Source organism: Talpa occidentalis, unplaced genomic scaffold (assembly GCF_014898055.3).
Source record: "Talpa occidentalis isolate TD23 unplaced genomic scaffold, MPIMG_talOcc4v2.1, whole genome shotgun sequence".
NCBI lineage: Eukaryota > Metazoa > Chordata > Mammalia > Eulipotyphla > Talpidae > Talpa > Talpa occidentalis.
In genome coordinates, this window is record NW_026555331.1 from 35,637,537 (window position 1) to 35,664,140 (window position 26,604).

At 37.6% G+C, this 26,604-nt stretch overlaps 1 protein-coding gene across 4 annotated transcripts in view; it reads left to right on the plus strand.

Moving 5' to 3' along the window:
- CDH17 (cadherin 17) overlaps nt 1–6,921 on the plus strand; it is a 57,988-nt gene extending 51,067 nt beyond the window's left edge. For all 4 annotated transcript variants that reach the window (XM_037504160.1, XM_037504162.2, XM_037504161.2 and 1 more), the window contains 4 exons: nt 1,011–1,250; nt 2,672–2,788; nt 4,109–4,222; nt 6,170–6,921. In XM_037504160.1, coding sequence (XP_037360057.1) covers nt 1,011–1,250; nt 2,672–2,788; nt 4,109–4,222; nt 6,170–6,273 — 575 coding nt within the window. In that variant the 3' untranslated portion in view covers nt 6,274–6,921. The remainder of the gene's footprint in view (nt 1–1,010; nt 1,251–2,671; nt 2,789–4,108; nt 4,223–6,169) is intronic.
- Nucleotides 6,922–26,604: the final 19,683 nt, after the last annotated feature.

The window sequence follows — 26,604 nt, forward strand, 5'->3', positions numbered from 1 at the left end:
GTTAAGCACATTCCACTATCACATTGTATACATTCAACTCTTGATTTAAAAGCTCCCGATGAATCAGCAGACATTTTCCAGGTAAGCTTTGGTATTATGCACACCCCTACAACATACTCCACTCTGGATGTATGACCTAATGGCCTCTCACAGCTTAGAAATTTCAAGAATCAAATCCAGGGTCCAAAAATCTGTTCCATTTGTAGTTGGAACTGAAACACTGTAGAGAGATGAAGTGACTTCAAATGCATGGAAGCTTTCCCCCCTTTTAGTTAAGAATAGACTTGAGAAGACAAGGAAATAGTTTATGGGAATTCAAATAGGTGGGACTTAGAAATTTTAGAAACAAGCATCTGTGATTGATATCAGAATGGTTACAGTCAGTGGCATTCACAGCCTGTTTTAAGCACTCAGTGTAACAACTTACTCCTCATTCAACATTATGGAATAGTACTGTTATTGACAGTTATGGATGAGGAGACTGAGAAGTAACTGGCTCACCATCATACAGCCATCAACCACGGAGGCTACAGATCCAAATTTCTTACCACCATACCATTGGAAATCTCTATCGCACAGCCCGTTATTGTTGTCTGAGAGCACCAAAGTGTGGGATCCTCACAAAGCCACAAGCTTTACAGCTGAATTTGTAATGAGGCTCAGAAAAATTTAATGAAGATGCCTACTTCATTTTTGAAGAGCAGTGGAGTTTGTGGGCGCTACAGTCAAACCATCCCTACTGCTCTGTGACCTTGGGCAAGTCCTACAAGTTCTGAGCCTCAGCGATCATCTATAAACATGCATCAGTCATTTCAAAGCACTATACATAAAACCTTAGCATATAAATTATGACTTGTTAACAGTAATGAAACCAGGTTTGATTTTAAAAACTTGCTTTCTTTCAGTATGTTTGAATGGTAGTTTTTTTTTTTTTTTAAAGAAAAGGCAATATCCTTTTTACGAGGACAATGAGAGCGCTGTTACTATGCTTTGATTATTTGATTCCATAGGTGGCCACTTAAGCTCAGAAGTGGATTTCCAACTGACCCTGTCTGATGTGAATGACAACTACCCACGGCTGATGAAGGAATACGAGGACTTGCTGTTCATCTGCCATCCCCTCATAGGACACGGAAGTGTCACTTTTGGGGCCACAGATGATGACGTGCAGCCATATCGGGGTTCACGGTTTACATTTTCCTTTGGCAGAGGCAACTCAAATGAAAACTGGGAACTCTCCACAATCAATGGTGAGTTGTGAAAAGTATATGGAAAAAACAGTGCTGGATGATGAAATGAGATTTTGCCTTGGTGGGCTGGCAGCAGTCAACAGGTGCTTTCTTCCATGCTGCAGTGAACCAGTTTATGATTTGGAAACTTGCACAGTGAAGCTAAATGCCCACAGATGAGAAAGCTCCAGGCTTTGGTGGAAGATTAACACACAGCATCCCCTTTAGTGTAGAGGAAAGCTGGACAATCTGAGCAGAGTTTCCAAATTTTCAGTGAAAAAACTGATTTCATAATTTTAAAAAAGGAGCTTTACTGAACTACTGAAAGTTGATATGCCATAAACTGCATAATTTTATAAAAGATATTATGTATACACCATTGAAGCCATCAGCACAATGAAGATACAATGTTTTCCATTTTTCATATTCATTTGTGAAGTCATCTGGACCTGGAGTTTTCTTTGTAGGACATTTAGTTATATTACTTACATCTAGTAAAGAAGTTGGAATTATAAGTATTAAAGTTGTAGATTTCTTCTTGGTTAAGCTTGTTTGTATCTTTTATATGTCTGTTTTATTTATCTAACATTGGCATAACATCCATCATTTTAGTATTTTTCTTAACCTTCAGAATATATAATATTACCTCATTCTGCTATTGGAAAATTACGTCTCCTTTTTTTTTGCCCAATATGGTTAGAGGTTATTCTGTTTTCAAAGGGACCAACCTTTGGCTTTATTGATTTATCGTTTTCTCTTTTCATTGCTCAATTTTTATTTCTTTGATTCTCATTTATTTCAAAATTCTAATTTCCTTTAGATTTTTTCTGTGACCCATGGGTTAAGATGTGGTTTAGCTTCCATATATTTGGAAATTTCCTATATCTTTCTGGTTGATTTCATAGTAGCCAGAGAACATAATTAGAATACTTTGAAATATATTTTTTCTTTCAGTACTTTAAAGGTACTTAAAGATATTTCTTTACTGTTCCAGATTACATTCAAGGGAACAAAGAAGAAACAATGCAAATTGTCTGTTTTTTCTTGGGATGCTTTTGAGATTTCTCTATTACTAGTTATAAGCGATTTGATTATGTACCTTGGTACAGTTTTGTTCATGTTTCTCCTTTCTGATCTTGGATCTGAGAATTTACTTTTCATCCAACTTGAGGGGAAAGCTAGCAGTTAGATATTTCTTTAAATCTCTTTTCTAATTTGGTGTTTGCAGCAATTTCATAAAACAATTTTGGGAACAAGGATGACTATTTTCGACTTAGCCCTTTAAAAACTGTTAGGTGTAATTGCGATGGTGATAGAGTAGTTTAACTCATCCTTATATCTAATGTTTCCCAGTGAAACTTGGTGTATGAGGCAAAGATAAACTTTATTCCTACTGATCAGGTGTGTTTTCATCATCCTCCCCCACCCACCCAATCTGACAGGAACTCATGCCACTCTCATCACCAAGCACACAAAGTTTGAGGAGAAACCTTACGATGTTGAGATCCGCATCAATGATAATGGCCAGCCACCCTTGGAGGGGACTGTCTCACTAAGAGGTAGGTATTTTGATGTAGGCAACCTGGAGTAGTTTGAGAATTCTTATTTTTGCTATGGGGTTCTACAACTGTTTGTCTAAAAATTTTCCCTACTAAAAAACTGGGTTGCTACATGCAAAAGAATGAAGCTTGACCACTACCTCATACCATACACAAAAATCAACTCAAAATGGATTAAAGAACTAGACATAAGACCTGAAACCATAAAATACATAGAAGGAAATATAGGCGAAACACTACGTGATATGCACCTCAAAGACATCTTTACAGACACATCACCCAAAACAGTGATAGTGAAGGCAAAGATAAAGAGCTTCTGCACAGCAAAAGAGACAATAACAAAAACAAAGAGAAACCCCACCAAATGGGAGAACATTTTTGCACCCAACACTAATGATAAAGGACTGATCACAAAAATCTGCAAAGAGCTGATGAGACTCAACAACAACAAAGAAAATAACCCAGTCAAAAAATGGGCAGAAGAGCTAAAAAGAAACTTCTCTGAAGAGGAAATGCAAATGGCCAACAGGCATATGAAAAAATGTTCAACATCACTTGTAATCAGGGAAATGCAAATCAAAACTATGAGATACCATCTTACACCAGTGAGAATGGCACATATTAAAAAAACTAGCAACAGCAAATGTTAGCGAGAGTGTGGAGAAAAAGGAACTCTCCTGCACTGTTGGTGGGAGTGCAAACTGGTCCTACCACTATGGAGAGCTGTGTGGAGATTTCTTGACTTACTAAACAGAGCTTCCATATGATCCAGCAATTCCACTCCTAGGTATTTACCCAAAGGACACAGAAACATCAATTCCAAAGAACACCTGCACCCCTATGTTTATAGCAGCACTATTTACAATAGCTAAGCTTTGGAAACAGCCCAAATGCCCAAAAATAGATGACTGGATCAAGGAGATGTGGTACATATATACCATGGAATATTACTCAGCATTCAAAAAAGATAAACACATGCAATTTGCAGCAACATGGATGGCGCTGGAAGGGATCATGCTCAGCGAAATAAGCCAGAAAGAAAAAGAAAAATACCGGATGGTCTCACTCATAGCAGGAATCTAGAAAACTTAAATAAGGGACCAGGAAAATGAATAACTATAAGAAAGTGAAAATCAAAATCAACAAAAAACTATGAACCAGAGACACTCTATGGGGGGTGGGGGGCAGGGAGGGGAGGAATTGGGGTCAAAATAAGGATATTGCAATTATATGGGGAATATAATAATATTTATTTTAAAAAAATAAATAAAAAATGAAGGAAAAAAAAATTTCCCTACTAAATACTGCTTTGCTTTTCAGTTAATTTTTGCAGGTGTGAATTTGGAAGTTGTTACCGGGAAGCAGGTAAACAGCCTGGGATGCCCACAGTGGGTATGGCAGTTGGTATACTCCTGACTACCTTCTTGGTCATTGGTGAGTAACTGGTGGTAACCGAGGCAATAACCAAGAATACAGATCACTAGTAAACCACGTCAAGCTTTCCTGTCTGGGAGATACTGCTTTAGTGCCCCTCTTTACCTATCAGTGCCTTCTTGGCTAATTTGGAAAATATAACATAAGAGATTTTCAAGCATAGTTATGGTATTTTATGCCTACTTTCTAAGCTTTTGTGATAAAGCAGAAAGAAATGTACTAGCCATGCCACTGCTATATGTCAGGCACTGTGCTTAAAATGTAGGGTGGGATTGGGCAAGATATACACAGATGCTTCAACAGTGGCAGGCGGGACTATAAGGCGGGACCATGAGTGAAGTAAGTAAAGTTGAGCTTTGTGATATAAATGCTGACATACCTAAAACATTGCAAATTTCCCTTTGTGTATTTTCATAACTGGACTCTCATTCATACTCTAGAATAATTTCATTACATAACAGTTGTGACTCAGCCCTAGTCCTGCCTAGACAGCAGAGTCTCCTATTCTAGCTGTCTTTGTGAACAGCTCAGTGATTGATACTACAATTGCCCTCTTTTAACTGTTGTGCTCACCATTAGACATTAGCAATAGATAATCTATCAATTCATGTTCACTTGAGTAAAGGGGTTTACTCAAGTAAATTGAGTAAAGAAATACTCATTTTCAAGGGCTAAGGGTTAGTCTAAGTGTTCTTAATTGCTCTCCTGGAATCTGGTATTTTCCTATCATGACCCAAGCCCTTCATTATTATGACACCTTTGTGACAGTGGCTGCCACCCATTCTAACATGAGCATGGTGATCATCTTTTCTCTGAGAACCATGTCTGGTGCACACCTGTCATATTAATTGAGTTGGCTATTTGAGGTCCTATCCAAGAACCAAGGTCCTTTCTCCTATTTCTGTCTTAATCCTTTCAACATGGAAGGGCAAATAGAATGAGTTTATAAACTAAATAGCTGCTTTCTAACACAACCATTAATACCTTAATTTTATTGCAAGTAAAGACTCCTGACCACCTTCTTGGTCATTGGTAGGTATAATTTCTAGATTCAAGGATTCCTGTCCTGGGCCTGAAAGACATGAGCTCATCTCTGGGTCTAGCTTTAAGGGCTGGTGGTTTCTCATGTGAATTTTGGGATCTATATGTAGAATCTTAACAGTTTCATATTCTATTTCTTCAAAATGCAGTTAGGATTATTATGAGTAATGAATCTGAGCATTCAATTTTTTTCTGCCATGCTTCCTCCTATAAAAATTACTGCCAGGTTCATTTTCTTAAAGGTACTTCCGTTTTCATATTTGTCTGATTTATAGTGCACATTTGGTGCTAAAATGCACACTGTGATATTGTAGAGTTTAGATGGTGGGGGACACTACAAAGATTGGGTCGTCTACTCAAGCTGGAGGCGCTAAGGAAAGCACCAAAGAAAATGTGATCTTTGATGTGGACACAGTAAAAGTAGGTGTAGGTAAACCTGTTTTTAACCAACAGGTTTCTGGTTATTCTGATTGGACTATTTCTTCCAGGAAAGGGGATAAAGGATTGAATTAATATTTATTGAGTATGTCTAAAGTTTAGGAACTCTGTCATATCCCCTGCTTTAGAGTAGCATAAACCTTCTGTATTCCCTGATAAAGACCCAGTGATAGCCACTAATTTAGACCCAATTTGGGACTTGATATATACTAGCAACAGGATAGGTGATAATATTGTGCAAAAATGAAAAATGATGTAAGAATTATATAAAAAAAATAGGTGATAAGCTTATTTAAAAAAGCCAATGCCTAGAGTCCCTTAGTCACCAGGACAACGAAACTTTGAACCGCAAACAAAATGAAGTTAAATGAGTCACTTTTTCCTACCAGTGTATGACTTTATAAATGAATGTGACAGTACATTATATTTTAAGATTCCACTTATTTGACCACAACTTTTCTCTTTTAGGTATAATTTTAGCAGTTGTGTTTATGCGAATAAAGAAGAAAGACAGAGATAATGCTGAAAATGCTCCGGCAGCTGAAGCCCAACCTCTGAAAGGGAATGCTTGAGTTTATGTACCAATTTCTATTTCAGCAACAACCATTTAATCCCATCATTTAAATTTTTATCCAACATGAGCACTATTTTTTAGATATTCCCTCTTGCCCTTTAGTATTTTATTATTATTTTGTGTGCTATAGACATTAGAGCTATTTTTCACTTTCCCATGACACTTTTCCCCTCTGCAAAAGCCTTAGATGTTTGGCTTTTGATAAATATCTATGCTTTTTTCCCCCTTTAGGGAAAATGGACTATTTTATCAACTGATCTTTTTTTAAATCAAGGAGATTTATCTGTTGTTTATCACAGAACTTCCTGAATTCCATTTATGCTTTTTCTGCACCTATCCTGTGTCTTCTTCCTCTGTGTATCCTTTGTTATTTCAATAATTTTAAAACATTTGTTGGATTAGTTTGATGCTATTAGCCTTTCTTTCTTTTTTTATCCCAGTGAGGTTCATGTTGCCTTGTTTGAGGTTTTTTCACTTAAGAGTGGCATAGACATACTTCATAAGCCACGCTGTGGAAACCAACGACGCATACATGCTGAGCATGTTTCCTTTGTGTGTACATATGAGTGGTTCTGGTTGTTAATATGTGGAACAAAATAAGGAAGCATGAAAGAAGTGACAAAGATCAAGAATAAAACGTAGGCGATGGTTGTTTTTGCCTCTGATGTCTAGTTCTTTGCATTTGTTGAATGATAATGTTGGATAACAATAGTTACCTATCACATACCAAAATTGTCTCATGTAGAATAAGCCCAGTAAGTGGTGATTACAAGGAAATAAACACTTCTCTAATGATCATGAATTGAGTTGTTCAAGGTAGGTACACTGGTACAAGGTAGGTACTAAAAAAAATTTAGTATATTGTTCAAGGTGATAGTATAGGTAAATCCTGAACTCCTTATCCCACAGACAGACCACTCTACAGCTACATTTGAAAGAGGTTCCACCGGAAAAAAAAATACATGAAAACTAACTGAAAAATCTCCCCCAACAAATGATACAAGCTCCAAATGGAAATGGGGATGCATTCTCATCAACTCCAGAGGACTCTTACCCTTGCTTATTACCTCCTTGCTAGTCCCTGAAACTAATAGGAAAACCACAAATCCTCCACCAGTCAAGCACCAGAGAGAAACAGACCCACTACCTTGCTCTAGTGATAACTCAGAGTGGTCCAGGGAAGTTGCTGCCCCTCCTATTTCATCATCAACAGATGTTCCTTCCTTGAATCCATGGTCAGATCTCTAATTTTTGTTTTATCAATAAAGTCAGACAAAAACATTCTAGCACCTCCATCCATACTTGTCTGAATACAGTTGGGAGTGATCTCCCATACAAGGAATTACTCCCTGAGAAGTGATGGGTTTATGCCCCATAGCAGGCACCCAAACCTAGGGACCTGCGCCAGTGAGGAGTCCCCTGAAAGGTCTGACATTTAAACCCAATGGGATGTATGCTCAGGAGATCCAAATGCTGTGAGAAATGTATTGTCTGCCCTGAAAGGGCCATTGCACAGATTTAGTACAGAAGAGGTGATTTGAAAAGTTTTTCCTATTAGTTCCTATTTGCACAGATTCAGTACCCAAGAGGTGATTTGAAAAGTTCCCAGACCATGAAGGTTTATTAGCTCATCTTAAAGTTTCTGCCAGAGGGGAGGGGGTCTGTGGGAACTCGCTCTGAACAGTAGTGCTGGCAGGTGCCATATTTGATCTTGCACTTTATCTTGCTAGCTCTTGTGTTGGCAGGTGTCATTTTAGAGCTCCCCAGATCCAATTAGAGCCAGTGAGCTTGCTTTACACCTGTGTTCCTTGCAGGAACACAGTAGACTTACTCTGCCCTGTGCCCATCATAGCTCTGTTCAAACCAGAGGGGCTGAGTAGTGCACACAGGGGATGTCCTGTGGGTGCCTGGCTCTGGTTACTAGGGGCTAGCATTTCTGGGCCCCACAGGACTGAAATAGACTCTTCTTGGAAGGCTACCACCTACAATTATGGCACATTTTGATAATGTCAAATGTTAAAGATGTAGAGAAGTCTTAAAATCAGCAAAAGGGACTCAACATGTCACATAGAACTCTCCCAAAAGGCTTTCAGCAGATTTTTCATCAGAAGTTTTGCAGGCAGAAAGGAGTAGTATGGTATAGTCAAAGTGCCGAGAGAAAAAAACTTACAGTGAATATCTTTACCTGGCAAAGTTATCACTCAGAATTGGATAGTGTTTCCTAGATAAGCAAACCTAAAGGAATTCATCTAAACTGGCTTTACAAGAAATATTAAGGGGTTTTCTTTAAGCTGAAAAGAAATAGAACTAAGTTGAAACAAGAAAACATGAGAGAAAAAATATCTCACTGGTAAAGGCAAATAGTAAAGGAAGTGTATCAATCACTTATAAAGCTAGCATGAAGGTTAAAAGACAAAGGTAGGAAAACTGCAATAAATAAGGTGCACACACACCAAATAGGATATGAACTGTGACATCAAAAATATTAAACATGGGTAGGGAGGTGTGAAAATATACAATTTTAGAGTGAGTTCAAAATTAGATTGCTATAAAAAAATTAGATTGCTATCAACTTAAAACAGTATGCTATGTAAGTATGATATTACTCAACTTTATGGCAACCACAAAGCAAAAAAGTATAGAGAAAAAGAAATTTATTTTTAATATTTTATATAATTCTTATATCATTTTTCATTTTGGTTATATTCTCCATACAATTGCACCCCCCTTATTTTGACCCTAATCCTTTCTCTCCCCCCGCCCCCCATAGTGTGTCTCTGGTTTATAGTTGCTTGTTGATTTTGATTTTTACTTTGTATTAATTAGTCTGATAAAAAGAAATTTAAATGTAACACTAAAAATTACCAAACCATGAGAATAAGAGAAGGAACAAAGAGGTGTTAAAAAAAACAGAAAATAATTTTTAAATGGCAATTAATGCATATTATCAATAATCTCTTTAAATCTAACTGCACTAAATTCTTTAGTCAAGAGTGGCCAAATGGATAAAAGAAAAAACCCCAAAATACCAAGACTGATCTACATGTTGTTTACAAGTAATTCACTTCAGATGTAAAGACAGATTAAAAGTGAAGGGCAAGAAAAACACATTCCATACTAATGGAAGTGAAAAGAAAGGTGATATAGTCATTCTTGTTATGACAAAATTGACTTTAAAACAGACTGTAAAAACAACCAAAAAAGAGGCAATGCATACTGATAAAGGGATCAATGGAACAAGAGGATGTAACAGTTGTAAATAATTAAACATCCAATTTAGGAATACCTAAATGCAAAGTAAATATTAACAGACCAAAAGGGAAAAATTAACCACCATAAAATAATGCAGTGGATTTTAATAACCCACATAAAATCTATGAACAGATCATCCAGACAGCAAATTAACAAGGACACATCAGTTTTAAATGGCATATTAGGCCAAATAGACAATACAGACAGAACATTCTATCCCAAAACAGCAGATACACATTCTTCTCCAGTACACATTCTCCAGAATAGACCACATGTTATGCCACAAAACAAATCTCAATACATTTAAGAAGACTGAAATCATATCAAGTATTTTTTTCTAGCCCCAATGGTAAGAAGGTAGAAATCAATTACAAGAAGAAAAACAGAAAAATTTATAAATATGTGGAGATTAAACACATACTACTGAACAACTCCTGGTCAACTGAAAAAAAAATCAGATAAAAAATAAGCTTGAGTCCTATAAAAATGGAAATTCAATATACCAAAATCTATGGGATGCAACAAAAGAGGTTCTAAGAGGGAATTTCATAGGACGCACACATACCTTCAGAAACAAGAAAAATCTCAAATAAGCTAACACAATCCCTAAACTGACCATGACAAGAAAAACATGAAGTCAAATTTAGTAAAAAGAAAGGAAATAGTACAGATCAGAGTGGAAATAAATGGAGACTAAGAAAGACATAAAAGAGATCAATGAAATTAAGAGCTAGTTATTTGAAAATAGAAACAAAATTGAAAAACCTCTAGACAAACTCATCAAGAAAAAAAAAAGGCACAAGTAAAATCAGAAACATAGCAGGAGGGACCTCACCCACAAAATGGCAGAATAAGGAGATTTTGATTAAAACTCTCCCTTAAATACAAATAGAAAAAAACTAAATTTTGCTCACAGGAAACATCACCAGTACATCACTGGCTATGGGGAACTAACCCATAAATACTTTGCACAAGGTTGGTGGTGCACTGGGAAGGAGGTGTGGAGCAGGGAGAAGCAAACTTCTTGCTAGCCTCACTAAGAAAAAAAGGAACATCTGATAAATAGAATCAGAAACAGAAGGAGTGAAGTTACAGCAGACATTTCATAAGCGATTTCTATGAACATCTATACTCCAGCAAATCGATCTTAGGAGATTATTACGAACATCTGTATGTCAGCAAATTGATCAACCTACATGATGTGGACAAATTCTTAGATATTTATAATCCTCAGACTGAATCAGGAAAAAACAAAAAGCCTTGACAGACTTATTACAAGAAATTGATACAGTAATCAAGTCTCTCAAAAGGTGAAAGCATGGCTTCAGATGGTTTAACTAATGAGTTCTACCGAACTTACAAAGATGAACTAATGCCCTCCTCAAACTCAAAAATTTGAGAAAGAGGGAAAACTTTCAAACACAATCTACGAGTCCAACATCACTGATACCAAAAGCAAAGGTATCAACACACAAAAAAGAAAGTCACAGACCAATATACCTCAAACAAGTATAAAAATACCCAACAAAATCTTTGCAAAGTAAATTCAACAATATGTCAAAAGGATCATATAGCATGATCAAGTAGGGTTTACTCCAGAGACACAAGGATGACTCAAAAATCTGAAAATCAATCAATACAATTCACATCAACAAAAGATAGAAATCCTATGATCATGTCAATAGATGCAGAGAAGGCATTTGATAAGATTCAACATCCATTTATGATTAACTGGGGACAGATGGAACAAACCTCAACATAATAAAGGCAATATATAAAAAACTCACAGCTGATACTCAACAGCAAAAGACTGAATGCTTTTCTTCTAAGATCTGGTACAAGACAAAGATGTTTGCTTTCATCACTATTATTCAGCAGAGTTGGAAGTCCTAGCTAGAGCAATTAGGCAAGAGAAGTTACAAAAGGAATCCAAATTGGGAAAGAAGTAAAACTCAGTATTTGCAGATGATATGATAATATATATATAGAAAAGCCTAAAGACTCCAGTAAAAACTAATTGAAATAATAAAAACAATAAAGTGGCAGGTTACAAAATTAATTTACAAAAATCAGTTGTGTTTCTATATGCAAACCATGAGCTAGAAGAGAATGGAGTCACCAGGAAAACAATTCCCCTTACAATCACATAAACAAAAGGAACACCTGGGAGTAAACTTAACAAAGGAGGTGAAGGACCTATACAAAGAAAACTATAAGGTACTGTTAAAGGAAATAGAGAAGACACCAAAAAATGGAAAGATATTCTCTGCTCATGGACTGGGGGTATTAGCATTGTTAAAATGTCCATCTTACCCAATGCAATATACAGATCAAAGCAACCCTTATCAAGGCTCCAATGGCATTCTTTAAAAAAGTAGAACAATACTGATAATCATATGGAACCACAAAAGATCTCAAATAGCCAAAGAAATACTGACAAAAAAGAGGAAGAGTGGTGGTATCACACTTTCAGACTTCAAAGTATATGATGGAGTCTGGTAATCAAAACAGTATGGTATTGGAACAGAACCAGAAACACAGACCAATGGAATACAATTGAGAATCCAGAGATAAACCCACATAAATAGACAATCTATGTCTAATTGGACTATAAATGGAGAAAGGGAAATCTCTTAAATGGTTTTGGGAAACTAGGACAGCCACATAAAAAAAAGTGAAGTTAGATCATTACTTAACTCCATACACAAAAATTAATTTGAAATGGATCAAAGACTTAGACATAAGACCTGAAACCATAAAATACATAAAAGAAAACACAGGTGATACACTCTTGCATATCAACTGCAGAGATATATTTGGGGATGCAACACTAACAGTAAGGGAAGCGAAACCAAAAATAAACAAATGGGATTATATTAAACTAAAAAAATAGAGCAAAATAAGCCAATACAAAACCAAAAAGGAAACCTATGGATTAGGAGAAGAAATTTGCACATCATACATTCAACAAAATAATTTCCACAAAATAAACTCATACAAACTCAACAAAAAACCAAACAGATTACCTACATGAATCAGAAACAGAAGACAATTGCTCAATATCACTTACTATAAGAGAAATGCAAATCAAGCCACAGTGAGATATCACCTCATCCCTGTAAGAACGGCCCGTATCAAAAAGATTGGAAACACACGTTGGTGAGGGTGTGGCGAAAAAGGAACATTCATCCACTGTTGATAGAAATATAAATGGTGCAACCTCTGGGGAAACAGTATTGAGCATCCTCAAAAAAAAAAAAAAAAATGCCAGCAATCCCACTTCTAGATATTTCTAGAGAATGCAAAAACACTAATATGAAAAGATTTATGCACACCTACGTTCACAGCAGTATTATTCACAACAGCTTACACAACTAGCCTAGATGCACACTGACAGCCGGATGAAGAAATGGTGGTGTGTACACTCAGTGGGATACTCCTCAGCTATTAGAAAAGATGAAATAGTGTCTTTTGGGACAAAATACTAAGCAAAGTAAGTCAGAAAGTGGAAGACAGTTGTCGGGAGGTTTCATTCATTTGAGAAATATAAATAACCAAAGAAAACAAACGGGCAAAACCAAAAAAAAGAAAAAAAATCATTCTTAGACTCTGAAAAATATACCCAACACCAGAAAGAATGAGGAGGTGAGAAGAGGTACAGGGAGGAAAGGTGACAGGCTACTGGTGCTGGAGCAGTGGTGGAAGGGGAGTGAAGCATGTGCTCATATGTGAATCTGTACTCCCAAATTGTGTAATTAAGTAAATGGATGAGAAATCAATAAAATTTGAAAACAGTCACATGTCTAATCCCTAAACAATTGTTTCTTTTTATGACATTTATAAGAGATGCTACAACTGATAAAGCAGACATAGACAGGATCAGTTATGAACAATTACATGTCAACAAATTACATACTCAAGAAAAAAATGGATGAATTCCTAGAATCATGCAATGTTTCAAGACTGAAACAGGGCTCACTTTTCACCATAGATGTATCTGTCAACAATTACTCTAAAAATAAATGTTTTTCCCAATGCAAAGTGTAAAGTGATCTTACCATGCTTGTGCTTGGAGAGCAGAACATTGAAAGGGATATTACTGACCATGTAATATAAGAAAAGGAGTATTTTAATTACACAAGCAATTCCCATCTTATTGGCTTGCTATTTTTGCATACAAGATGGTACAAACTCCAATTGACATTTCAGAAATAATTTCCGGAGTATGTGCTATGTATTAATCATTTCTAAGTCATCTCTGCCCTTAAGACAGTCTCCTGAGATGGGATATAACTCTGAAGGGAAAGCAGCCGGAATCCAGGTCTAATGGTGCCAATGGCTAAAATGCAAGTTATGTTCAAGGCCTCCACATGTTATTTGTCTCCAACAGTCATTGGTTTCTTTGCATAGAAACCAAAGCCTCCTTTTTTCATGTTATTTTCATCCTGGGAGAGTCAGTGGATTGGGCGGTAAGGCAGGAAGGGCAAGTGAGAAAGCAGGTGGGGGGACACAGAAGCAACCATTCATCTGATTGAGAGAAGACTTTCAGTTTTCCCAATGCAACAATTGGACTCATGTGTAAGTTTGGGCTTTGAAAGGCTGCATTTGGAAGAGGAGGAAAGCAGGCACGTGGGAGGTGGAAATAAAAATAGCATGTATATTTACCAAGCATTTTTAGTTACGCTCCTGAATTAAGCACAGGACTGGAAGGAAACTATATTTTTGGCAATAGAAAACAAAACTAGGTCTCTTTGGCTGCTGGCCAAGAAAATATCCCAAAGGCAGAATTTCCTGTAGTTCTGCTCAGACACAACCAAAGTCAGCATGGTCTTGATTGGCAGTGGACACAAAGACGCAGAGAAAGGATCTTGAGATGGCCCAATTGGCTGTGGAACAGAAGGGCAGAGACCCTGGTTGAGGTTCTCTGCTGAGTTCTGCCTCTTGCTGTGGGACCTCAGTCTTCCTGGAGCCTGCAAGGGGAGGGGTTTCCCTGTATAAGCAAATGTGGCCTGCTCTATGCTCACCAAAGTCCTGCCCAGTTGGTGCCAAAGACTGACACTGGGGGAAGGCATGTGCAGAACTGAAATGCTTCCTGGGCTATTCCTACATTGTCTCAGCTCAGTCTCTCCCCTGGCAGCACCTTAGTCTAGGTAGGGAACTGAAGTGTGGCTTGCGTGGAGGTGGGGAGTAGTGTGCTCTCATGGAGGTCTCTCTGTGAAGCAGAGGCCAAGATGGAATAGGTCAAGAAGAGATTTATTGGAGGGAAGGAGTAAAGATGAGAACAGGTGAAGGGGAAGAGCGCTCTAGACCATGATAGAAGTTTGAAGGAAGGAAGGAGGGTTGATAGAAGAGTTATAAGCCATTGTACAGCTCAGAGGAAGGGTGGGCCAGGCAGATGCCAAGTACCTAAGTAGAAAGAGGAATCTGTGTTTGGCAGAAACCACCAGGTGTTAGACTCCCTGCTGTGCCCAGTCACTGATTGGGGTGTGATCTCAAATGATTAACACATAGTACACGTTCAGAACATTACTTTTGAAATGTCAATTAGAGTTTGTACCATCTTGTATACAAAAATGGCAAACTAATAAAATGGGAATTATTTGTATTAAGATATTCCTTTTTTTTTTTTTTTTTTGCATTGTCAATAATATTCCTTCAAATGGCCTACTTTCCAAGCAGAACTAGCTCATTGATACAAGATCTGGGCATGTACTCTCATGCCTGTGATGATTTGTTTATTCTTTCATGTATTTGTCAAATATTTCTTGAGCTTTGCTATGGGCAGATACTGAACCAATCGCTAGAACACAAACAGCTAATAATTCTACATTTATCTGCTATTATGAGAATGGTGGAATAGTAGGCACTATTCTAAATGCCTTACAATACATTAAGTCACTGAAATCTTACAACTAACTATATGTAGGAGATACAATTACATCTATCGTACAGATGAGAAACTGAGACAGAAAGTTTAAGAAGGGAACTTACTTAAGGTGACATACTGAATAAGTGACCCCAACAGTCTTACTCTAAAGCCTGTGTGCAAAGCTCAGTATTTCATCTCATCCAAAGTGCCATCTATTGTAAGATGCATTCTTATTTTTTGTGACACTAAGAAAAAAGCATTGCCTTAATCAAAAAAGATAAACTCATGCAATTTGCAGCAACATGGATGGAGCTGGAAGGGAAGGGATCATGCTCAGGGAAATAAGCCAGAAAGAAAAAGAAAAATACCGGATGGTCTCACTCAGAGCAGGAATTTAGAAAACCTAAATAAGGGACCAGGAAAAAGACTAATTGCAATAAAGTAAAAATCAAAATCAACAAGCAACTATAGACCAGAGACACACTACAGTGGGGGGTGCTGGGGAGGAGAAGAGGGATTAGGGTCAGAAAAAGGGGGTGGGAATTGTTAGGGGAATATAACCAAAATGGAAATGCATACATCATGCAAAAATGAAAAATGATGTAAGAATTATATACAATAATTTATTTTAAAAAAAAAGAGCATTGCCTTGCCATACTGTTACTAGTAAGATGCACTCTCAACTTCAGAAATATTAAAATATGAAAAAGTGTGAATCCTACAATCGGAAGTTACTACACAAAAGCTCTAGCTCTGTTTACAAGGACACCACAATTGCATAGGGCAGAGAGACCTAACCAATTGTCACACAGTGTAGGAAGTATTAAGTATCAGCAGAATGAGGAGAATCAATTGCAGCAGAGGAAGAGAAGGAGGGAGGTGGGGGAGGGAAGGATGGAGGGAAAAAGGGACAGAGAGACAGACAGAGAGAGAGAAAAAGAAGGGATCATTACTTCTACCGAGGGCATCTGGGAACCCCTCACAGAGGAATGGCACCCAGCTGCCCCTTAGGGTTTCTCCAAATAGAGAAGGGGAGGGTGTATTTGAGAAAGACTGAGTATTTTTTTTTTTTTAGATTTATTTTTATTTTTATTTATACAAGCACTGGGTACAGTCAGAAGCGCGGGAGGGTGAGAGAATTCACCAGAGCCAGAGCGGGGAGCAGAGCAGGCTGAAGGACCCAAGTACACTGCTGAGGGGAGCAGCGGGCGGCAGGAGAGGTCTGCGCGCCATGTGGGACCCTCCTCCGGTGGCCGCGGAGCAGCCGGGGATTGAACCGGAGCTGCAGAGGCTGCGGGCAGCTTCGCAACCCAGCGCTCAACCGCTGCGCCACCGGGGAGGCCCAAGACTGAGTATTTTAAGGGCCATGGTTGAGAATGCCAACAATGCAACAATCATCTAAGTTCTCGTGATATGCCAGGTGCTGTGTTAAGAGTTTTTCACATGTCATCCTATTGAATCCTCACAAAACCCTAAGAGAAAGCACCTTCTTAGGCCCATTTTACAGGAAGGGAACCTGAGGTTCAAAAAGTGAACTCATTTACTCTCAGTGCACAGCTAGCCGATAATGGATGGGGTAAGAATCTCCAGCAACCCTGCTCCAGAGTTTCATACTTTCGCCACACTGTGGGATCATGTCTCAGAAGTAAACTACTTTTAGAATATCATATTGCATAATTGAAATTTGCTGAGAAAGTACAACTTAAATGTTCTCACTAAACACCCCAGGTCAATGTTATGTGTTAAGGGGTGAGTGGTGGTGGTGGGGGGGTCTTTTCACAATGTCTTGGTATAGAAAATCATCACATTGTAAACGAAGTAATTTACCATTTTATTTGTCAATTTCACATCTATAAAACTGAAAAAAACAGTGAATTCGTGATGAGACATGTTCACCAAAGCCATCCTCGTGTCCTGAGCTCTCCTTCCCTGGAGAAGACAGGGTGATACTGGACACTGTCAAGCACCAGGGTTGAGGAGGGACCTGTGAGACTCATGACTGATGCTGAAGCAGGGAAGAGGATGATTGCTGGGTGGAAGTTTCCAGAAGTATTAGTGGAAGATTGAAACTTTGCAATCATTTCAACTAGCAAACATTACTGAAAGTTTACTCTGAACAAAGGTCTGTGCTGGGCACACCACGGGGACTGCTAAAGGGAAGTCCTGGGTCCCTGCACAGGTCTAGTAGACACGGCCCCACCCCACCCTTCTCCTTGAGCCTCATTGCTCACCATGCTTTAGTCACACTGGCTCTCTGCCACTTCTTTGAAGTGGCCTAACTCCCTCTACTTCTGTTCCTTTATGTGTGCCTCTACCTGGAATCTTTTCCCACCCCTACCCCTTTTGTGTGGCTGGTCCTGTCTTTGCATTTTAGTATCAGTATAAAAGTTGCCTCCTCTGAGACACCCTGCCTGTTATTTTCCATCATGGCACCTGTTAATTTCCTTCCCAGCACTTTTCACAGTGTATAACTGTGTACTTTATTAAGTTTGCCTCTGCAGGGGCAGGCACCTTGTTCCCTGTTGTGCCCCTGTACTAGGCACCTGGCATATAGAAGATGCTCCATATTAGAAGAGCTTAGTTTAGGATCTAATCACAGAGACAAGAGGTACAGCTGTGTCACAGAAAAGAATTAGCTGCTCAAAGAATGGAGAGGTTGATGTGTACAAAATGTCAAGGAGATGTTCGTATTGAGTGAGGTAAGCAAAATTCAGAGAGTTGGGGATCCCAGGGAAGAAAAACTAGCTGGGGGAAAAAAATCCAAGCTACGGGAAGACAAATAAATAGTTTTTCCTTTCTGCAGGTTTGAAGTATCTTCATTTGCAGTATCTGGAATCCCTCTAGCTTCGCTTACCTCCTAAGCTCTCCTACTTTTAGAACATGTGTTAAAGTCACAATGGCCAGTTGAACAGGCCATCTATAGAGGGCTTCTGTGGGATCCCTTGGGGGACCACACACAATATTGAGACTGTACTCACATGCCTCTTCAGCCTGGGAATGGGGAGGTTTGGGGAAAGCAGCGTGGAAGCTGTCCTCATTTTACTGTTGCACAGCAACTCCCAGTGATCTCAGAATCCCTTCCAGGCTTTTAGAAGTAGAGGCTGATCTCAACTAATATCATGTCTCCAGACAACTGTTCCTGTCCTTCCCCACCCTCGTAATGGACTCGTTTTTTTTTTTAAAGATTTATTTATGCATACAAGAGCTGGGGTACAGGCCAAAGGAGTGGGGGTTGAGAGGATTCACCAGACACAGAATGGGGAACAGAACAGGCAGATTGACCGAAGTACACTGCTAAGGGGAGCAGTGGGCAAGTTAGGAGAGGTCTGCTGCATCATGTGGGTAGTTCCCTGGCTGGCTGGGAATCAAACTTGTGCTGCAGATTGCTTCATAGGTTGTGTCTTAACCTTGCGCCACCAGGGAGGCCTGGACATGTATTTTGATTCATTCACTGGACTACATATTTGCACAAGTTTGAATTTCATGGATTTCCATTCCATATGATTGGGTAATAAGGTCAAGACATATACATGTCCTGACTGGTATTCAATAGGCATTTATTTATCTTTCTTGTCTAGAGAGTTGAAAGAGACATCTCTGCAGTATCAAGATTCATTTTTGTTATTTTATCCATGTGTTCTCTTACCCCACTCCTACCAAATACACTTTCTGATCTTCTTCAGGACAGAAGACCATGTCTTCTTATCATTGTAACTCTGCTGCCAGTACAGAATCTTCAATAAAACAGCTTCTTGGTAAATGCTGAATTAAAGAGTTCCAAGAACTTCTAGAAATTCAATTCTCTGCTCATTTTAATAGGGGAAGTTGCCTCAGTTCACCTCAGCCCAAGATTGTTGTCTATTAACCAGTTAAGCCCACATTTATGTCTGCCTTATTAAAGACTATTAAAAAGTAAATATCATTTTAGCCTTCACTGATGAGATTTATATTGTTAAACCTCTCCTTACCTGAGATGAGGCATAACTAAACAAAATTATAGAAGAACAAGCTAAAAATAACCTGTGCTATAACCACACAATGAAAAAAAAAATCTAAGCAAAACTCTTTGCACAAACCTCAACTCTTTAAAAAGAAGCTTCTAGCTATTTCAGAATTTGAAGGGAATATTAATCACCACATCTCGGCCAAGGACAACACCATGCGACAGAGCTAGGAATGAAGTCATTTGGGTATGTTTTCTGGAACACTGCCCTGAATAGTTTTCTTCTTGAAATATTTCCAACTCCTTAATACAGCTTAACATTAATAATGCTTATAGCCTTTTTATAAAATCATGTATAAAATATAAAGGAAGCATGGAGAAATGCTCAGAGTAAGGAAGGAGAGAGAAAAAGAAGAAATGCCTGGGAGCCTTCACCCTCATTGTGCCTGGTGAATTCTGCCATGTCAGTGAGAGCTTTATCCAAAGAATCATCTAATGCTTGACATGATGTTTGCTCTCTGAATTAGGACAATAAGAATCTTCTTACTCACCCTGGACCAATACCTGTGTCTGGTATTTCACCAAAACCTCATCCTAAGATCAACTGGAAAACATTTGAAGGTAATGAGAGGTATGAAAACACCTTCATGAGGACACATCTTTGGAGTTTCAGAGAGACTTGATAAAGGTTTCCCAACAGCTGGGAACAGTCAGCCAGAGAGTGACGCAAAATTCATAAAGCATGTTAAGAGGTTGGTTCCCTGGAAAAAGGTCCAAAATGTTCCAATCATTAAATTACTCAACTTAAATCACTTTCAAATGAGCAAATTCAGGACAAACGTTACCCACTACATCATATGTTCCAAGAGCAAAATAAAAAACAATGAAGAATAGTCTGTTCGTACTTTACCTGCTTATGGAGGTGACTCAGATTTAATACAAGAAAAGCAGAGTCAAGAGAAATCTCCAGTATCCTTCCCTCAGAACCAATAATGTGAATATAGTAATCTTGGACCACTGTTCAAAGGAGTTTAAATGATTCTGCCAATTTGGTAGGTAATGGTAGATGCTCAGTGAAGTTTCATTTAATTACATGGCTGCATGGATAAATTAATAAATGACATGTAATAAAGAGAATAAGGTGAAAACTCAGTTTGGCAGAGTAAGATGACTCTTGAAAAAGAATTTAAAAGTTACCAAAAAAAGTAACAAAAACTTGCAGATTGAAGAGCTGATAAAAATTAAAGAAAATTGTAAAAAAAGTGAGTGGTGACAAAGTCAAATGTAGCGAGATGACTCTAAAATAGGAATGATAAATGTCAAGTGGATTTAACAAGGTGGTAAATCTGATTATAAGAGTTGCAATTTGCATACAAGACTAATTCAGTAGGCAGCCTCTAAGACTGCCAGCTTCTGGCATTTGCTTTGTGCCATGCATGTGGGCCGGATTTAGTGCAAAATTCTAGTGAATAGATCTGGCAGCAGAGATGGGATGTCACTTCTCATGAGATAACAAAAGGACTGTGGTTTCTTTCTTGGGCTGCCATCTCACTCTCTGCTCTCATTTGCTTGTTCTGAAAGCCAGTTGCCACTTGGTAAGCTGTTGTAAAGTAGCCACATGATACAAAGGATGACATTCTGGTCAATAGCTAGTGGGGAGCTTAGGCCTGCCAGCAGCCATACCTAAGCCCACTACTGCACTGTTGACTATGTTAGGAATATGTATTAATAGGCCTGCATTCTCCTTTTGAGAAGTACTACTATGGAATTACTGAAGATCACTGTGCAGCCATTCTCTAAATGGCTAAATGACTGGGCGAAGAAAGTGGATTGCTTCTCACACTTTTACTCTTTGGTCTCCTAATTTATTGCTTCACCTATTGCTTCAAGGTCTGTTTAGAAAATTTCAACCTGATTTGACTGAAGAGACAAACTAGTATAACTAATAACCAAAACAAATTATCCCTAATGTTGTGATCTTTGAAAGTGGGGTTTCTTTCAAAATTACTTTCTCTCTTTAATAAAAGATACCTAAAGAAAATCAGATACCTGAAATTAATGGGAATGACTATCACAATCATTTGGATGGGGTTGTTTTGATACAGACAAGATTTTGATTTAACTTTTTTGATCCTAGTGCTATGATGTTTTATTGAAATGAAAAGTTACTGTTTTTTAAGTTACCAAGTGATGTACCCAACAGATTAGTGGAACTCTCTACCCTTCCCCTATCATAGACCATTCTGATCTTAATTTCCAGGAAGGAGTTGATAATATGGTTAAATTTCAAGATGAGGTAGGGATGACAAGCTCACAGTATTGTAGAATGATATTTTGAATGTCAAATTTTATTGGGATAATTTTGCACAATTATCAATAGAGCAATCGCAAAATGTCAAGTACTTAGAGGCATGTTATTTTTGCTAACATTTCTTTGTTGTTTTGATATTTACTCAAAATGAGCAGTCTCCACTAACATAACTGCATGCAAATGTGGTTTTCCAACTTTGAATACAGTTGGAATTACAGTTATGTAATCAGTATGCCATCCAATGGACTCCCAAGAATGCATTATAATACAAAGATTGAGTACAGAATCTGGTGTTAAAATATCATCAACTAGCAATATCAACAGGGAGACAGTATTTAATATCTTTGAACCTTGGGTTTGTTTTTTGTTTTTGAAAATGGGCTTAATAATAGCATTTGTACAGATCACACGAAATGATGAAAGTAAAACTTAGCAGACTGCTTGGTATAAATTATTATATATTATTAGCACTTATCAGAAATGGATATTTAACTTGCACCTGGGAAGGTGCTTCCATTAATTACATCATAATGTTGATAAAATCTAGGTTGGAATTATACAAAAGTTGTTATAATAGTTCCCGCAAAAGACTGCATATCAAAAGTCATCTGTAGAAGTTTCATCTTACTGTGAAGATGGAGTAAGGATGTCTACACATAAGACTGTAACAACTAAACTGGAAAAACTTATGAAGCAAATGTTTTTCATACATTGGACTACAGGTAGCATATTTCTGTGATTCTTAAAAAAAAGGAAAGAAACAAGAACAAGATCAGCCCTATGAGTTAATGTTTCAACTTTCCATCAAAGGAAATTTATGGCACTGACACAGGGAGAGGGAATCCAAAGAAAATGTGATAAACTTGCAGAGTTGAAGGTGGAGATAAGAGTTGGAGAGGCTGAGGTGACTTAACTTGTGAAACAGAGTAACAGAAAGGTAGAAGTAATACAGAAAATGACCTATGAAGATTTGTGTAGAGCTTCTTCAGAGGATTGGCTGATTACTATTCTGTATGTGCAGAAAGTGTAAAATTCCACAGGTAGGATACAGAATGACCAGGGAGTTATAAATTGAATGAATTATAACTCAAAACAGTGAGGGGAGTAGTTTCAGCCCTGATCAGTCCTATAATACCAATCATCTGTAATATTCAGTGGAGAACATAAGGGAGTCCCAGGAGTACAGGGCTATATTATTTTTGGAGTGGAGAATACTCTAGACCCATTCTAGCAAAGCTTCATATATAGTTTCAAAAGAGTTAAATAGATTAGCAAGTGACTCAACAGATTGCAACTTAAAGCCCAACACTCTTTAAATCAAGTCAAATCAAATCCAGATACTCAACAAGGTAACATTCACAGTGTCTAACATCCAATAAAAATTACTAGACATTCTAAGAAGAAAGTGTGATACAGTTAATAGAAATAGTTCTGGAAATGACATTGAAAAGAACTCCAGACAAAGATGCTAAAATGGCTATTTTAACTATATTCGAGTATTTAAAAGATATATATGAAATATATATATATATATGAAGAGCCATAGAAGATGCAAATAAGAACTCAAATAGAAATTCTAGAGATAAAAATTTCATTTATTGTGTTGTTCAAGTTAACTGGATCAGGTACCACAGAAATGATTAGTGAGTTTAAAGACATAACAATAGAACTATCCAAACTGAGCACAAAGAAAAATAGACTTTAAATAGACTTTAAAAAATGAGTTCAAGAGAAAGGACAGACAAGTGACAAACTGGAAAAAATATTTGCAAAATACATACCTGATAAAGAACTATTATCCAAAAATTCACAAAGAAGCCATACCACTCAACAATCAGAAAACAATCTGATATAAAAATGGGCAAATGTATGAATACACACTCACCAAGGAAGATATACAGATCAAAGAAAAGAAGATAAACAGATGAAAAATCAGTATATGAGAGGATGTTTAGCATTATGTCATTAGGGAATTGCAAATTAAAACAACAATGAGATGGCACAACATGTCTGTCAGAGCAGCCAAATCCCAAACATCGACAACACCAAATGATGATCAGGATATGTGCAATACTAGTAACTCAGTCAATGCTGATGGAAATGCAAAATGGTATAGCGCCTTTGGAAGACAGTTTGACAGCTTCTTACACAACTAAACATACTTTACCAAACAACCCAGCAACTGCAATGAATTGAAAACTTATATCTACACAAAAACTTATACATTGATATATGTAGCAAGACATGGATTCTAACTGACAAAACATGGAAACTAACAAGATATCCTTTAGGGATGAAATGAATAAATAAACTGGAAGATCCAGACAATGAAATGCTATTCAGGACTAAAAGTCTAATGTCGATCCATGAAATGGAGTAGAAAAAACTTAGGCCCTTGGAATTGTACCACTAAGTGAAAGGAGTCAATCTGTTGGGGTTTTTTTTTATTTCATATATTTTTCATATCGTTCTTTTTTGTACAATGTATGCTTTCTCATCTCGGTTATCCCACCACCAATTCACCTGTGTACCATCACCATAATCCAAAAGGAGTCAATTTGAAAAGGCAACAAACTCTAAGACTCCAACAGTATGACATTTTGGAAGATGAGAAGCCAAGGAGATAGTGAAAAATTGGTAGTTGCCAGAAGTTAGTGAGAAGGGGAGGATGAATATGTGGAACACAGAAGATTTATGGGATGGTGAAACTATTCTGTATGATATAGAATGGGGGAAACATGTCATTATTTACTAAAATTCATAGAATATACAACACCAGGAGTGAACTCTAAACTATGAACTTTGTGAGATTATGATGTGTTAATGTAGGTTTAACGATGTAATAAGTGTGCACTCTGGTATGGATATTGATAATGGCGGGAGACTGTATGTGTGGGGGCAGCAGGTATACAGGCACTCTGAACTTTCCCTTCAGTGTTGCTGTGACAGCTGTAAAATTACTCTAAAATTGAAAGCCTATTTTAAAAAATGAAAACAGTCTCAATGGCCCAGGGGACACTCTGATATTTATATAATTGGAGCCCTAGAAAAGTGGTGAAGAGGAAGAAAATATTTCAACAGTTATAATTTTTCTCAAACTGAGGCATACTGTAATTTTCCCAGCTCCATCCCTACAAAACACACCAAAGTTACACTATATTCAACTTCCTGAGAACCAGCGAGGATAAAAATCCTAAAAAGTCAGAAAAACAACACATCAAGTACAAAGGAGCAAAGATAAAAATTAACAGACTTCATATCAGAAACAATGGCCAAAAGAAAAGATCAGAATGACTTCTTCAAAATGCTGATATAAGCCCCAACAGTCCAGAATTCTGTATTCAGCAAAAATATTCTTCACAAATAAAGATAGAACTTTTTCAGATGAACAAAAATTAAAAGAATTTGCCATCATTCAAGAAATATTAAAAGGAAATTCCTTGGACAAAATAGAAAAAAGAGATCAGATTAAAATCTGGATCTGCACAAAGGAATGAAGACAACTGGAAATGGTAAATTTACATTTTACTGAACACCTTGAGTCATTTGTTTAAGAGTTGTGTAAACATAACCTTCAGATTTTGATGTGAAGACACTGCACCTTGGTTTCCCCAATACCCAACCCTCAACACCCATTTCCAATCACCTTCTCTCTTGCTTAATTTCTGAGCCCTTACAGCTAGATGAAGTGGACCATATCCCACAATTCTGGCAAATGAGCCATAAGCAGAAGTCTGCTAAGGGTGGGGGTAATACCTTGATGAAAGGGGACATGTGTTCACTAGCCATCTTGCAAATGAGAAAATTGCTGATATGATGAGCTGTTGAATCATAATGGCAATAATAGGCCTCCTCTTGATTTTTTTGTTATATGAGAAACATTTAAATGTTTGGAAGTTGTATTTTCATTTACTTGTAAGCAACACAATCTTATTAGAAGACTAGGGCACATTTATAATGTACCCCACCTCTCCAACCAAAAAAAAATCAACTAAGGTAAAAAAAAGACATTCATTCAGCACTTTCCTTGACTGACTATAGTACCTTAGAACCACTCATTTTCAATGGATCTGTTTTGACATCAATAGATTAACAACAGAAACAAACACCTCCACAATTAGTAATCTAGTGAAGACACTGTTGAGAGAGGGAACAAATTAAGAGGTTTATGGAGTCTTTTTGGCCACAGGAAAATAAGACAATATGCCAATACATTCTTACACATCAGAATGGTTAAATCTAGGCTATGATTCTCCATGTGGCACAATAAAACTTCATGAAGCACCTGTTTTAGCATGCAGATTCAAGATCTTTTAGCAGCACATACACTGAGGAGTCAACTCCTATGAAGATCAGAAAAAGGTAATTAGCACAAGACCCATGTTCTTTTTACATGGCAAACCATCAGTATTTGCTATAAGAGCTTCCTAGTTAGTAGATCTTTGTGGTCAAATTTCAGAGATTTCTCAGAGATTTCTGCCCACATGTGGCCCATACTCTGGCTAAAAGGGGATCTCACAGAATTTCACATGCCCAGGCAAAACCATGCAAACCACGTGGACATGCAACAATTAAAGCAAGTACACTTTTAGTTGGATTCCAATTTTAGATGGAATCCAAGAGCCCCATCTGTAGGAAGTCAGGGGTTTACATACACTCTTAGTTTCCACAAGATTCTGGGTGGGTTTGTATTGGCAGCTGTACATGGTCAGATAGGACGTGGCTATATACCAAGAAGTGAATTGCATGGTTGCACACCAGTCAGTAAAGGGTCAGTAGTCATGGGACACCCCCACCCCCTAGTCCATTCTGCTTCATGGTTAACATCTGACAAGATTCCTACCAGAAATTAAGTTACATTCCAGGAAGTGAGCAAAAGGTAATTACTAAGACCACCACCTCCCTCTCAGGTCACCATGTTTCAATGTCACCTTAGAAACAAGTACAGAAACCC